The sequence below is a fragment of the Ceratotherium simum genome, chromosome 2, assembly GCF_057802395.1.
Source record: "Ceratotherium simum simum isolate JZ-2026a chromosome 2, ASM5780239v1, whole genome shotgun sequence".
NCBI lineage: Eukaryota > Metazoa > Chordata > Mammalia > Perissodactyla > Rhinocerotidae > Ceratotherium > Ceratotherium simum.
In genome coordinates, this window is record NC_141901.1 from 3,673,370 (window position 1) to 3,690,242 (window position 16,873).

General features: G+C 42.5%; 1 protein-coding gene across 5 annotated transcripts in view; it reads right to left on the reverse strand.

Annotated features, from left to right (window-relative positions):
- ILDR2 (immunoglobulin like domain containing receptor 2) overlaps nucleotides 1-16,873 on the reverse strand; it is a 63,146-nt gene that overhangs the window by 24,170 nt on the left and 22,103 nt on the right. For 2 of the 5 annotated variants that reach the window (XM_087437427.1, XM_087437415.1), the window contains exon 4: nucleotides 1,615-1,671. The exons of the other annotated variants lie outside the window; for them this stretch is intronic. In XM_087437427.1, the coding sequence (XP_087293553.1) occupies nucleotides 1,615-1,671 (57 nt within the window). The remainder of the gene's footprint in view (nucleotides 1-1,614; nucleotides 1,672-16,873) is intronic. 5 annotated transcript variants of the gene reach the window in all.

Below are 16,873 nucleotides of genomic sequence, written 5' to 3' on the forward strand. Positions count from 1 at the left end.
TCAATTAAACAGGCATTCAGTTAGAGCTTGAGAATATGACATTTTTGATTTATAAAGGGTTTTGTAAAAATGGTAAAATTATTTGACCTTTGTTTAGAACATAATTTCCTCAGAGGGAAATTTCCCGAATGTCCCTCCTCGCTCATCCATCTGAAAGACATTCAAATTAACCAGGTCACCCTCTCTTTAGTGAGGAAATGAGGCCTTGTGCCTGGCCGGAATGTTGCTGAGGACAATAGACAGCTGAGGGCTTTCGCCTGGGCCTTAACAATAATATAATAACATAGTGTAGCCTGAGGTAGATCCGAGCTCTGACGATTACATGAGCTGTGTGGCTTGGTGGCTACAACTTGGCTCAGGCAGTCAAGGGTAAAAGACTGGCAGGTTACCTTGGAGAAACAAAAAATGTTATCCATGAAAGGATTCTTGTAGTTAAAAGGGAGGAAAATTGAGGCATCCAGGACCAGATATGAAAAACAGTAACTGTTTCTTGGGACTGGGGGATATAACATCTAGTTTGAAGCAATGCAATGTAACTTTTTTTTTTTTTTTTGTGATGAACAAATGTGTACAAATTGACAGAACTCTGGATAAGGGGATCACAAAGAGATATCTATTTGTGTCCTTGGGATCAACATCCGTAAGAACAATGTCTATATTTGGGTTGGCCAGCTAATGGGAAAGTACAAGGAGGATTCATGGAAGAATAATCAGTGAAGCTCAACTGTGAAGACTTTGGATGTTTCCTAAAACTTGAATCAAGTCAAAATCAACGGCCAGGAATATTTTGTATCACTCTGTTGCTCTCAACTATTAAGCAGCTCTTAACCCTTTGGCAGAAACCCTCCAAAGCAAGACTGAATCATACCCTTTCCTACTCCCTGAGTTGGGATATGTCCTCTCCCATAGTTCATTCTTGTTTCTCTCTGAGCCTCCTTCCATTATGGACTATAGTGCTGCATCAAACTGATGTTGGCTTGTCTAGGCTGGTGTGTTCCACTGAACCTACATAAAAAGACAGGTGTGCATTTGGGGCAGGTGTCCCTGACATATGGTCCAAGGACTCCAGGGACTTAGGGGGTCCAAGAAGCCCCTGAAATTGTACAGACCTACATTGCTTGTAGGTCTGTATGTGTACTTTTCAAGGGAGGAGGTGTGCCATAGCTTTCATAAAGTTTGAAAAATGTTTTGAGATAGTTATAAAAGGCAATTCAGAATAACATAGTTATAAACTAACGAATGGGTAGACATATAACTTAGGGAATATGGAATGCAGATGAATAATGACTCTTTTAAGGATACTTATAGATATCTGGGTGTAGCTGAGATACTGAGATGGGCATAGAGACTGCCAAAGAGACTGCATGCCTGACACTGAAGGACTGGGTCCCCATCTCAGCCTATTGTTAATTAGCATTATTCTTTTAGGGCCTAGTAGCAGAAGAAATACAATTTAAAGTCTCTTCTAATGGGCCTAGTTCATCCTGGAAAAGACCACAGACGTATACAGACAAATGTGCAAATAAATTAAAGGAGCAATTAGTGACTAATGCAGAAACAAGACAGATGGAGTGACAGAAAATTAAGTAAATAAAGAGTTAAATGACTGAATACCTGGCATAATCTCCACAGCAAAACTGGGCAAGAGATCAGCAAGCAGCCCTGTCCTGCCTAGAAGAGGTGGAAGGAAAAGAAGAAGGAAAGAGGTTACTCCAAAGGAAAATACAGCTGAAGCCTGGCTGCAGGTGGCACCGTCCCTACGTGGGATTGGTCGCTGACCCATGCTGTCTGTGGCAGGAGAAGCACAACACTGAGGCTGGGCTCAGTCAAGAGAATGACCTTCTCCATCAATCTTTGGCAGCCATCTAAGTGAACTCTGCACCTAAACTAGATGGAAGCAGAAACAGAACTTTCTCTCCAACTATTTATAGGAGGAGGAAATCTCTGCTCCAAATATGAAAAACCCTGCTTGAGCAGACTGACATACACTATCTCCATTCATTTATACATCCTTCTCCACACATTTTATTGGAAAGTCAAACCTGTCTGTATCCAAATGTTCAATCTACATTTTCATACATCCATATACAGTCCTATGTCCATATAAAAACAAAAGTACATATTTGGTTTTAACTCAGAATTATCTCACTATGTGATTCTATTTATAGCCTAAAGATATTTCAATGATTAAAATTTTCAAAGGCAAGGAAAGATAAAGCTAGATGAGTTACACTCTCTTCTATACTCCTTCTGGCTTCAGAAACACTCTGTACATATGTATATGGTCTGGCTTTTCCATATGGCACCTACAGCTGGCACTGTATAGACCCAAGTGCCTTCTGTGTGATATGGAATAGAAGCTTAAGAGCTGATGTCAGAACAGGTACCCCACAGGGCTCTGCAAGGCAAAGAGCTGTGCAGGAAACAAGACACTGGAAGATGTGGGGGAGGAGGTTAGTCCTTTTAAAAACTAGTCTGATTTACAGAAAGAAGTGCTGAATGCTTTCACCATGTTCTCCTATCAAGGTAAATGTACAGGCTCTAATATGACTTCTGCCCCTGTCCCAGATAACTCTCCTACACTGAAGCCTTGCTAATAAACAAGCTGCACTAGGAAACAACTAGCAAACCACTCTCCTTTCAGACTTGTGATGGCAAAAGGTCACTGTGGTACCTAAGCATGCAACTGAACTTACTTCATTTATGTGCATGACCTACGCCTCTAGAAGAGCTCTGTCCAATAGAAATATAATGTGAGTGATGGGTAATTTTAGCTTTTCTAGTAATCACATTAAAAGAGTAAAAAAAATTAAATTAAATTAATATGTTTTACTTATACCGAAGTAGCCAAAATGTTAACACGTCAAAGGCTCAGTAGCCACATGTCGCTCTTGGATAGCACAAAACTAGGGGTCTGTTTCATGCATATGGATGGATGTGGCTCATTTAGAAAACAACTTTTCCTGTTGAATTTTGTAGAGGTGCATTAGAGAAAAAGTTACCCATGTGTGTGGTTTATATTTTGAGTCTATAGGTCATGGTTAGATGGTCCTCTCCTCCATCAAGCCACCCCACAGAAAAGAAGCTCTGACAAAGGTCAAAGAAAAAGGAGCTCCTCCAGGACATGAGGGGAGGATGCTGTAGCAAGGGCAAGGTGTTAGGGAGTCAGTAAAGGGATCTTGGCTCACTTCATCTCTTCTTAGTTCTCCTCAACTACACAAAGCCAGTGTCCTGCTCATGTCTCCTGTGGGTAATGGTCCCACATTTGAAAAGTCAACTGGGACCAGCGTGCATTAAGGGAAAGGAAGCATGGAGTGGGTGACGTAGGCTAGCTCTGTTTTAGGTTTTGGCAAGAAGGGTTTCCTTCTTTCTGTCTTCCATCTTGTACAGCTGACATATAAGAATGGTCTGCTGCTTGTGAGGTCTCTTGGAACGACAAGTGGGAGCCCAGTGGGGCATTGGAAAAAGGCATCCTGAAGGAGACTTCTGAGGCTGGCCTTTGGCTTAAGCCTTCACGAAAGGCTACGGCTTTAGCCTCTCTAGGTTCTAGCCTCTGAGACTCACATGTGGTCTAGTCCAGTTCCCTAGGATGGGAGGCCAGACAGGGATTTGCAGCCAAGTCTGAGCAAGTGATTAAGAGCGTGCATTGATCTCATCTGGAGTGTTCTCTGTACAAATATCTCTTGGAAACTCAACAAGGCAATAGACAGCTAGTCAAGGATTTGGGAATTTGGGATCTTTGACATCTCTTGAAGATGTAATTAATATTAATTACTAGCCAACAGCCAATGATAAAGAAGTCAATATACAGTATTTTTAGCAAGCCAGTTATTGGATACTTACTTAATGGTGTTTTTTTTTTTAATCTGGACAATTATCACTTCTAAGTATATCTCTTATTGTACCTGAAGATTTTCTTGAATTTACTCTCTAGTTCTCAATCTTATCAATGTTTTGAACATCTCTGGGTGTGCTATAGGCCAAGGCATTAATTACACTCATAATAGAAATGTTATTGATGATATAAGCTACAAATTTGTACACTCTCACAGGAAATTAGCTATGTGATAATTATTAACTATCAAAATCCATACATTCACAGAGGATATGATGCTCATATGTGTTCTATAGAGCACATCATATTGGAGAAGGCTGTGGCTGGGAGTCAGGGTACTTAGGGCAGCTTTGCCATTAGTTTACCTGGTGACTACTACAGGCAAATTACCTCGTCTTTCTAGGTCTCAATTTTCTCATTAGTCAAATGAAGTGGTTGAATGAAGTGGTCTGTAGACAGGGGGACCATATATCTTGGTTTGTCTGGGACAGTCCTGGTTTATGCCTGTTGTCCTGGTATAATTATTAATGGCACCCTTTTTTACTTTCAAAGTGTCCTAGTTTGGACACTTAATTATATGGTCACCCTATCTATAACATTTTTAGTTCTCAAATCTGCTACTCAGTGATGAGAGTTGCAAACTCAACTCTATGTTTATAGGAACCAGCAGGCAATGCAAAGACGTGCAGCTGGCCAAATGTAATACAACAGGGAGCAGCAGGGGTGTGGCACACGGCGGGTCATGGGTCTCTAGGGGCTGCTACTGCTCACCTCTAGCCAATTGCTACCCTACAGGAATGTGTCTTCAGGGCTATAGGTCCTCCTATTTTTCAAGATTAGCCAGACCCCATATTTTTACCTACAATATCCTGATTTTCGAATGTTGGCAACTGATTCACAGATTTTTAAAAAGCACTGGACAAGCCATACAAAATATGTTTCAGGGCTGTACACAGCCCGGAGATCACATGCTTGCAACCACTGAGGGGTATATAGACACAGATATATTTATGAGCAGATAAAACACAAAAGCTGGATTTCCCCACAGGCTGTTTAGGTTACATTGATGGTGTTCTGACATTGCCTCTACAGAATGTTAGTTAACATAAGCTCTAGGGATCTATGATCAAATTAAAATCTGAAGGCAATAGTATTACACACTAAATTCTTAGCTCTTCTTTCTGGGGAGCTGGAATGGGCATCATGGAAGAACAATGAAGGGGCTTTCATTTTTTAGATTTTTTCTTTTTACACTTGTAATTGAAAAAATTAAAATAAGGATAGGGTGGTATCAAAAATATGGACAGGAGATTCACATAGCTTGTCACTCCAACAGAAAGACATACATCAAGCTTCTCATTCTCCCTGAAGCAACAGCCAATAGCTGATGCTTCAGAAGAAGGTGAAGGCTTCCCTTAATGCACCTGTGTAGTGTTAGCCCCAGGGCAGCATGGTGACAGACTTCTGCAGTAAAGTGGGTGAAATTAAATGTCTTCAGAATTCAGAACACAGTAGGAGTTTTGGGGTAGCGGACAATACCACTATACCATGTCAACAGTAGAGAGACTGCAAAGCTCTGTGGCTTTTACACTATGACTTATATTTTATTGGAGCTAAAAGCATTTTTAAAAGTGGATTTATGCTGGAATCCTAATATTTCTGAAAGTCATTTTGTTTCCAGCTTCTTGCCTAACAATTCCTAAAAAATGCTGTTGCCAGCTAGAAATGCTCCATTTTTTCTTCCTATTCTATTCTGTCACATCCACTGCAGGTCTGATCTTAGAGAGTCTAAACAATTGCAGTAAATACATTCCAGATTTCGGCAGCACTTTAGCCACACTTGTGAATCACTGTCATTCTTCCACGATTCAGTTTAAGAGAGGCAATTACAAGTCACTTTAGTGTTTGAGAAAAGGATGGAAAACAGATCCCGCAAATAGAAGGCCACATTTTCTCTTTTCAAACCACAGCTCAAACTATCAGTAGAAAATACCGTTTTCATGTAAGCACTCAAACAGTTTTCCCCAAACCTTGCAGAATCCATTACTTTTAAGAAATTTCCACATGAATAGACCAAACAAATCAGGCATGCTAATAGTTGGTACATGCACACACACTGCCAGTTTCATACCATACCCTCACACACTTCACAGCCAAAAGCATTCACATACTTTGGCTTGAATGATCAGGCAGAAACATGCATTGTGAATAAAACAACTTACATATCTTACCTAGAGGATTCCCAGTTTCAGCTGTTTTCTGCCACTGACATCTTGACGTTATCCCCAACTGAACTCTGTGCATACTCCTGAGAACCAGCTCACTTCTGGAATGGCTCCAGTTCATTCATTCATTATTCATTCATTCAATCAGTCAACAAGGAAATGTGTACTGTGCCAGGTGGAAACACAGAGAGGAACAAGACAGTCTAGCCCACATAGCCTGTCCACCAGTATGAGTAGAGAACTCAGTTTTAGTTATCTGCTTCTGTGTCACAAGACCTTACTGAGGTCAAAGGACTTTGTTCCTGCCAAAGCCAATGTTTTCATCAGCCTTTCTGCATTTCTGACATCAGGTTCCACCCAGTCATGAGGCCTTTCCCCAGAGACACAGCCCTTGCCTGGTTTCCTACTTCTCTTCCACTCACAGATCATCTTTGCACATTTCACTGCAAACCTCATCCTAGTGACATTTCCACAAGGTTCTGATACTCTTTTCTTGGTAGGCCAGGCCCCTCAAGGCAGGTTTACTTACCTTCTTTATTAAGATAACCAGCTAATCCACTTCTTAATCTCCTGCTTTGTTGAAATCCTTACCACACACAGCCTAGGCGACTGTTCCCCCAGAGCCCTGTAAGGATGCTGCTCCTCCTCCATGCTTCCGAGGACCACCGCACACACCTTCATTAGGGCACTTCTCTCTCAGCTGCAGTGATTCCTTTACGTGAGCTCCACTAGCAGGATGGAGACCCCTCCAGGGCAGGGACTGTGCTCTATGCTTGGCATCCCCAGCAGCCCAGCATGAGGAGGCACCTCACCCATCACTACCTTGAAGTGTTTCCAGCAGCAAATCCCCATTGTTTGGTATGCTGGGCTTCTGGCTGGACTTTTGACTCACTGTCATGAGAGTGCTTTTTATTCATTCGAGATGGAAATAGGCTCTTAATAAGAATATGAAGGAACTGTTCATTCATTCAGCACTATTCTAGGTACTGGAGAATGGTTAGCACCCCTGGACTCAGGGCTCAATGCCAGGAGCATCCTCTAGTCATTGGAACATCCCAAATGCCATCTTGCCATCTAGGGGGATTAAAGCACCACCCCACCCCACACCCCACAAGTTGTAAACTACCAGGCTAGGGTATTTTTAAGGCAGCCATTACAGAGAGATACAATATGCATACAAATTTTAGCCAAAAAAATTGTTTTTATCTCTACTCTTAAAATTTAAATCCAATTAAGAAAATGTGGTATATATATACAATGGAATACTACTCAGCCATAAAAAAAGACAAAATCGTCCCATTTGCAACAACATGGATGGGCCTGGAGCGTATTATGTTAAGTGAAATAAGCCAGAAAGAGAAAGACAAACACTGTATGATCTCACTCATATGTGGAATATAAACCAACACATGGACAGAGAAAACTGGACTGTGGTTACCAGGGCAGTGGGGGTGGGGGGTGGGCACAAGGGGTGAAGGGAGTCATATATGTGGTGATGGACAAACAAAAATATACAACCCAAAATTTCACAATGTTAGAAACCATTAAAACATCAATAAAAAAAAAAAATTTTAAATCCAAGTTCTGATTATTAGCCCAAGCCTTTAAAGTGCAATGGAAGGTACAGAAGTTCTGGATTTAGGACAAACTTGTTTTCAGATCCTAGATCTGCTACTCAATTACTTGATGACACAGATACATTATTTAATGATTGGAATGTATGAAAGGAGGGAAAATAATACTTCCTTCGTCCTTATGATGTCACCACTGCTGACAGCACAGTTACCTCCATTCATTTCTTTGAACTTATTAACTTGGAGCCCTCCTTGGGTTTGCCAATATGCTATACAAATGAACCTTCGTTCAGGACGATCTAGAATACTTTTCTTCCCAAGCTCCTTGTGGTTCCCTTCGTCTCCCTTCTGTTTAATGCACATCTGGGCTTCAACCCACTTCCAAGCTTTCCTAAGATGCCCTAGATCCATTTATCAGGGATTACTGTAGCCGCCCCCTGTTCTCTCAGCTCCTAACCCTCCAGAATGTTTCTCTCCTAAGTCTTTGAGGAGAGCAGATGCCTTTCTCTGGCCCTCTTAAGTGTAAAGTTGTTTCTATGGCTATTTGGAATCCCAAATAGATTGGGAATTTCCCCAGGGCACACACATCACTGTTCTTATTCTATATTCCCATGGCAACCATGCACTCAATAAATATAGTTTATGATTATCCATCACAAATGTGGATATAGCCTCCCTTTCTTTTATATATATTTATAAACTATATATTTAAGCATTTCATGTGTGTATTTTGTGTGTGTGTATCTTTTACCTTTTAGTTCACTTTAAATTATAGTGAATAATTCTGACAGTGAATTCTCTCCACAAAATGACTAGTATTAGACTATCCACAATTAACTGTTAATAAATGCTTCGGGCTTTTTGGCAGTGATTATAAGCTTGGCCTAAGGCACTGACTTCTTCTATTCACATAGAATTCTAGAATCAGATTTTATAGCTAGAAAGGTCACCTCTCAGAGGTCACCTAATCCATAACCCACTCCACGTTTTCAGAAATCTGAGGCTCAGAGAGGTTAAGAATTTTACCCAAAGTCACACAGCTGACTAATAACCAAACCAGGAGTAGAACCTGGGTCTACTCACCTCCATTCCAGTTTTTTTTTCCCAATATCTCACCCCCACCCTCAAGCTTTGCTTAATTTAGAAATGTGCAGCAACTGCTTTCTAGCCTCCTGGTGTTTGCAGTGAGCAACTCTGAAATTTTGTTTGTGACATTATTACTCTACTTATACAATTAAAGTATAATTTTTGGATGAAGGAATTGTTGAGATGGTTAAAAATTTCAGCACCTTTTAAAGTCGCGCCCAGAAAATGATTACTGAATACATCATAACACAGTATGAGCTAATTAAAAGGCATTCACCATGCTGCTACAAACTAATAAACAATAATAAAAATGATTGCAAAGTACTCTGCTTTGCTAAGTGCTATAGTGATCCAACTCCCTACCCCAGAAGGTGAACAGATGCAAAGTATTATTAGGAATATAACATACCCAACTTGGCCTGAGATGAAATGCAGAAGACAGCTAGATTTGACTCCAACATGAAGTGGAGGAGGGTGGGATTTAATGGAAGGAGGAAATTGAGTTACTTGATGCCCACTGTGATTTGCTGAGCTCACGGTGCTCCATCCATCAGACTGGCAGCGGCACCTTAGATACAAAGATATCAAGAATGGCTACTTTCCTTAACCGAAAAAGCCCTGGTGGTGTGAGGCGGACACCAAGGGGCACACAGCTTGGTAGGTCTTGGATTGTCAGAGTTCCCTGCCCTTTCCTTCATGCCCAGCCCCCTCTCAGTGTGAGGGGCTTCGACCATGGAGGATTTCTCAGAGCAAAGTCGGAGGCACTGCCCCCGTGTGAACGCAAACCTGCACACTTGAATAGCTGCAGCTGGCTTTGGAGAAAAAAATGGAATGACTGTCTCCTGACCGGCTTTCAGGGGCTGCCATTCTTTCTTTCCAGGGCTGAGCCGATTTCTCGGTGACACCCACTACCCCGCGGGCCCCAGTGCCTCCCCTCTGCGGGCTAGGTCCCCTCCCTCCCGCGCCCGGCTTCGCATTGTTGCCTCCGCCCTGGTCCACTGACTACAGTGAAGCTGGCGGGCTGACCCAGCTGCTCCAGCTCCCGCCCGGTAACCACGGCAACCGCTGGCTTCAGGAATGCACACTAATTGAAGGCCGAGTTTCCTCCCACAGTGATGAGCAACAAGTGAAGCAAAAATAGTGAGGCGGGATAAAGGCTGCGAGGGAGCAGGGGGAGGGAAGGGACAGCAGTCACTGGACTGAGCGGCTGGGGATTAGAGAAGGGCAAACAGCGCCTTCAAGACCTCCATTTATTCTCCTAACAACCCAGGGCGGTGAAGAGCCTAAACGGACGTCCTTTATTCTTGAGAAATCTTAGCCCCAGTTTTTCAGTTGAACAACTGTTATGGCAAATCACCATGTCTTTGCTGGGCCCCTTTGCTTGGTTCTAGTAAATGAATGGAGATGTGCACATCCCTCGGTCCCCATGAATAAAATGCCAGCTAGCAGCAAGGGTTCAGCAGGTGAAGGTGAGCTGACTCTAATTTGCCCCCAGCCCTTCTGGATCTTCTATTTTCTTCAATCAAAAGGAGGACCTTCAAGGTGGTCACATCTAAAGATGCGGTGACCAGCAGACTAGTTTGCCTGGACAGTTCCAGTTTATGCCTGCTGTCTTGACATAAATTACTAAAAGCCGCCTCTTTTTCACTCTCAAGAGTATCCTAGTTTGGACAAGAAATTATAAAATCGCCCTACCTAAAGTCTTTCCAGGCCCATCCACTTCCTAATCCAAGTCTTAGGTGTTCCCCAAACCCCTCCAGACTTCATCCAATGGCCTGTGTGACCTAATCCTTGTATTTAGGTTAGGTAGTAAACACCCTGTAATTAACTAAAGGCCATCCACTGAGAAATGGGCTTCCAACAGCAACCAAAGATAGCATGCTGGGACACAATGTCCTGAACTCCACTAGCAGGAAGATTCCCACAGGGCTGATTAGGGTCATCACCAGCAAGGCACACACTGTACAGGTGTCACTGAGAAAACGTGAATCTATTAGTAATAGGATCACCAAATTCGCAGATGGCTCATTAAAGCCTCTGCCTATGGAACGGGCTAAAGAAAAATAGGCTCTCTTAGGGCCGGCCCCGTGGCTTAGCGGTTAAGGGCGTGCGCTCCGCTGCTGGCGGCCCGGCTTCGGATCCCGGGCGTGCACCGACGCACCGCTTCTCCGGCCATGCTGAGGCCGCGTCCCACATACAGCAACTAGAAGGATGTGCAGCTGTGACGTACAACTATCTACTGGGGCTTTGGTGGAAAAAAATAAATTAAAAAAAAAAAAAAAAAAAAAAAGGCTCTCCAACAGGAGTCCCAGGACACAGAATTCCCTAAAGAGGGCTCCCTCAGGTTAGGGAGGACACACTGGCAATGAGATGTAGGGGATGGGAAGGGTTGGGAGAAGGGAACTAACATTTACTGAGTTCTATTATGTGCCGTCAATCCTCACAATATGTCTTCCATGTAACTTTTATTACCCCTCCCCCATTTTTACAGATAAGGAAAACGAGGCTCATTAACATTGACTTGTCCAAGGTTATATGAGTCCAGGGATGTCTGACCCCACAGCCCATGCTCTTCACAGTGGACCTTATCCAGTATCCAGATTGACCTTGGCACTATTGACATTTGGGGCCAGATAATTCTCTGTTGGATGAAGGAGGGCTGTCCTGTGCATGGTAGGATGTTTAGCAGCCTCCCTGGCCTCTGCCCACTAGGTGCCATAGGACTCCACAAGTTATGACAACCAAAAATGTTTCCAGACATTGCCAAATATCTCCTGGGGGGCAAAATAGCCCCCTCTTGAAAATCAGTAGCCTAGAAATTTAATATCAAATACAGTTTTAATCTTTTCTTGTTCTCTAATTGCTTCAGAAATACAATATTTATCTTTACAAAAAGACAGTAATTTTTATAGACACAAGACAGTATCATTTATTTATTGTGTATCCTCACTGTGCTAGGGACACAGTATGCAAAAAAGACTAAATTTAAATCATAATTTAAATATAAACCATACTTGAAGCAAAAGTGACTCCATTCCAGGTGCCTATCAAAGAGCAAGGTTGCAGTTATGCAGTAGAGAGGTCTGAAGGCCATAGGAGGCTTCTTGCAAAGAGTAAAAGGTATGATCCCAATCTTTGGAGCAACCACACCCCCACTCCACTCTGACAGTCATTAACCAGAATCAGATTCTAGCGGATGCCTGGCTAGCTTTTCTGGCTCTTCCTTCATCCCTTCAACACACTTTTCTGGTTCTTCTCAAAACCAAGATCCACAGAGGCATCTAGGAAAGCTCAGGGCAGAGCAGGTCAGGACTAGGAGAGAGGGCTGGAGAAAAGGCAGTGAGGCTGAGGCCTGAAAAGCTCACTCCTCATTAGTTTTATGTCTCTCCTTTCATGGGAGCCCGTGCGGTTATCTCAGCTCTTCTGGAAATCTGAAGGCACAGGTGTCTACTGAAGGTAGAAAGGATGGTTCCACCCTCCTAGAGGAATCAACTCCACTTGAAGTCTTTCATGTGGGGCCAAGATATCTGAAGTATAATCTGAAGTGAAAATGTGGGTACAGCCCAAATCAGAATATGTTCCAAAGGAGTAACCCCAGATTTATGGCTAGAGTGTGGCTCTGTAATTAATTCCTTCTCTCCCTTCTGCAGGAGTAAACTTTTTTTCTTCTCCCCCAATTCTTTTTCCCTCTTCTTCTGTTTGTAAATCTTCAAGAGAAACAGCAGCAGCCACTCTCAGACATCAAAGTTTTAGCAGGCAACAAAGACCTCCAAGGAGGCTGTTGCCATGGGAACTCTGGAGTTGAAGCCCTTTTAATCGGCAAATCTCCTTGGTTAGCAGCACCAGGCTGGGGCTGGCAAAGAGGAAGAGAAGGGGGAGGGACAGCCTTGACAACAAGTAGCCTTTCTAAACAGCCAGAACTAATGGCCTGGGGGGGTGGGGCGGGGCACGACGGGGTTCACACTGAGGCAGCATTGACGCGGAGTGAGTGCTAGAGCATTTCTGCACAGCCTTAGAAACACATTCCCATCAAAAATCCCTGAAGTCAATTGCAAGTTCTGAGATGTCCCCTCCCAAGAAATCCTTGATTTCTTATTATGTTCTTAATGGCTTTTTAATACTAAAGGGCAGAAAGGTTTAGTTTAGACCAGAAGAACAATTCCAGGAATAGTATTGTGAATAATTTGATTAAAAAAAAAATTCATGTATGCCTATTCCTCCATCCTTTGTGTAGGTAATGTATGCTGTACTTCTGGATAAGTCTCAGGAGGAGATAGAAGGAAGAACAGAAGCATGACAGGAAAACAAAGGTAATTCGTGGCATTACCTTCATAGGGAAGAATCAATCCCAACTTAGCGCCTACTCACAAGGACCTGCTGGGAGCAAATCTATTTCTGGCCTCCTGGAATAGCATTGCATTTGGCCTATCAAGAAGCAGAAACTGATGAATTCCACAGAATATTAACAGTGTTTGTTTCTGCCTGCCTGTCATTCTCGTCGTCTTCATTTGGAAACAACTACCCAATTGCCCTTTAGGAAGCTACACCGTTTCCCTTTTCCCTTCAATTCACATGGTTCAGTTGGGGCTGGTGGGACACTACGTTCCTTTCCCAACGCACAGCCCACCTCCAACAACAGGACTTTTCCTGAAACTATGAAAAAAGGCACTTTATCTTTCTGAGATGGAAGGTGTTGAAGACCATGGAAGCCTGGACCTGCTGGGGGGCCATCTTTGCCCAAAGAGGGGAGAGGGGCTGCCTGAGAATGAAGCTAACACAGAGAAGAAGAGACTCTTTAAAACATAAGCTGAACGCTGGGACTCGGCCATGCTGGAAGCTAGGAATACCCCTGGACTTATTGGTTACCTAAGCCAAAAGTTCCCCTAAGCCAGTCTAAGAGCCTATCCCTTGCAATCAAGAGTTCTGAGGAATACAACAGTTAGCTCTGGACGGTGAGATTTTAGGAGATATTTTCTTCTTTTGTACTTTTCTGTTTTGCTTGAAATTTTTACAATAAACATGTATCACTTTTTCTAAAACAGAAACAATGTTAAAACAAAACAAGACAGCAGTATTTGAGGCATCACCCAATACAGAGAATTAATTCTGCAATCTGTGGATCTTTTAAATAAAGTCAAATCATAGAAAGGACTATGAAAGTGATCTTGTTTATCCTAATATCCTAGACAAGAGAACCTGTTCCATGTTGAAAACTCATCAGAGAAGGAGTTTCTGTAATTTCCCTCAACCAACCATAATTTCTGAAACTTGTTATTTACCATTAGCAAAGTCTTCCTTAGTTTTAATCTAAACACAACTTGGCTCACATCCTCTTATTCTATTCGCAGTCCAGAGGCAGGACTGTTCATTCAGCCATATTTCCACTGGAGTCCTCCCTCCTTTTTCTACTTCAAGGCCCTTGAAAAACAAGCTATCACATGGGATATCAGAAAGAAGGGGTCAGGCCCTCATATTGTGCATAGAAAGACGTAAGAACAAGGCAAGCTGCTTTTAGATTTTAAATAACTTCCCTGCTTGGGCCTTCCTGAATGGTGAAGTCCTTTTCCTGCTAGCTGGAGCTGCCCAAGGGAGCTTTATTCCTATCCAAACAGTGGCATGGGGCCGGCCCCGTGGCTTAGTGGTTAAGTGTGCGCGCTCCGCTGCTGGCGGCCTGGGTTCAGATCCCGGGCGTGCTCCGACGCACCGCTTCTGCAGCCATGCTGAGGCCGCGTCCCACATGCAGCAACTAGAAGGATGTGCAACTATGACATACAACTATCTACTGGGGCTTTGGGGGAAATAAATAAATAAATAATTAATTCAAACAGTGGCAAGGTTCCAGTTATAAACAGCCTGTCCTTGCCACTGATCTTAGACCAATGTCTAACCTCAGGGTGGCAGATTCCTGGACACTCCCCTGTGACTGCTGCTATGGCCCTATGATCCCAAATGTCTGTCTAAATATTTCTAAGTTACCTGGCACTGTCATCTAAAAGCACCCAAAACACTGTGCATTTCCACCTTCAAAATGACTTTACCTTCTGAATCATCAAAAAGAGATTAAAGGATGTTCAGTAGAGTTTTTGTGTTTAATGTTGAATCAGTGGTTGCCCTCCCATTTCTGTGAATCACATATTTCTTCAGTTATTTCTGAAACCTCTGAAAGAAGCATCCGTAGCAATGTGTAGATGGCTCAGATGTATGGGGAAAGACAGGATGGGTCATGCTCCATGGGGAGGATACAATCTAGACAAGAATAACTATGCCTTTGAAGTGAGGGCCTAGGTCAATGGCTACAGGCAGTTTAACTAAGAAATAAAGTGAAATACCAAAGCAAATCTGGGACAAGTACAAATTATTACCCACGGCCTCAATAGGCAACCACATTTTTTTAATCATGGCTTATGCAGGGGAGCATTCTATAGCCTCTTAATATAGACAGGTCATGTGGTATTGTGGAAAATGAGGCTAGGAATCAAAACGGTTGGGTTTGATCATTGAAACTGTTTTTTTTCACTAAGATAATAGTTATAAAACCTGAACATTAATTTCTTCATTTGGAAAACGAGGAAAATAATGCCTGCTCTCCAACCTTACAAGGTTATATTATAAGAAAATTTTGTGAACTACAAATTGTTATCAGTGTACATTAATATTAGTAGTAGATATAGTAATGTCATCACTTTGGTGGACATTTATTGCTTTTTTGGGCATCTCACATTCATTTTTCCTTTTTTTGTGACAGTGCCCTAATTTACTGTGGGGAATTAACTCTTCTCCATATCTTGATGTACTAGCCACCAAGAGCCCCTGATCTCCCAAGGCTAAGCAGTGGACACCTGTCCAAACTGGGCCAGTTGGACTCTCTCTATCAAGACTGATTATTGAGTGGGAAAATGCAAGATCAGAAAAAACAGCTGAGTTGATTTTTTCTTGCTATGAGCCCTAAAGACATTATCTGTTAATTCTTGCTACAAAGACCCTGGAGCACCTCTGACAGGGCAGGGACTGTGTTGTGGTCATCAAAACATTTTTACTTTCTTCCTGGGTACATACAAAATAACAGCAGAAATGACCCATGTCACTGCCAGACCTGGCCCCTAAAAAGTCCCACATGGCCTTCCTCACTCTCTCTTTCTGTGCAGCTGGGAGCAAAGGTCTCCAATATAGCAGAGCCAAACAATGGAGAAGCCTAGACCCCCTCCACCACCACTTAGAAGGGAGTTACCCAGGTGAGCCTCTTCACCCACATCTGACTATGACACGATGAAGTAATAAACTTCTATTGGGGTAAGTCACTGAGATTTGGGGGTTGTTTTTACAGAAGCTAACAAATGTTACCCTAATATACTATTCTTTTTAGAGACTGATTTTCCAGCTTTCGATTTTGAAATCCTTCCAACAAATTCCTTTCTTGCTTAAGTTAGCCAGAATCTCCTTCTGTTGCTGTCAACCATATTCCCTGATGAATCTATCACTAGTAATAATGTAAATACCCAGATAAAGAATTATAACCAAAGAGATTAAACCATGTTATCTCACTTGAGACTAGACGTTTGCTGTATTCACACTTTATAAGTGTCAACTATAAGTCAATTAACAAATATATACTTGGCACTGACTAACATTTAAGAGGCACAAAGCTAGTATTAATTATAGATTCTGCCCATTTATCACTTAAAAAACATTCACTCAAGCTTCTTTATTCTAGACACTCTGCCAGGCATTGCAGATATAAAGACAAATGAGAACTGGTCCTTGGCTCTGAAGAGCTCATGGTCCAGTGCTACTGAGAAGCTTCCAGTGTTGTGGGGGAAATCAAAACAAGTACAACACAGCACCAACGTTACCACTCCATGAAGTAAAACTAGAATAGAAGACCCAAAGGTTCTGTCCTTGGCCCTTTTCACTTTATATAATCTTCTGAGTGACTCATCTATTCTTTCATCGTTCTGAGTATCACTCATAATTCGCTAATCTATTATCTCTAATCCTCGCTTCTCCACTGAGTTCCAGACCTACATTTCTAATTGTCAGCAAGATATCTCCACCTTGGTGTCCCACAGGCCTCTCATACTCAACCTGGCAAGAACCAAACTCATTCTCCTGCCTCCTAAACTTGCTTTCCAACTTGTGTTCTCTCTCAGTTGATG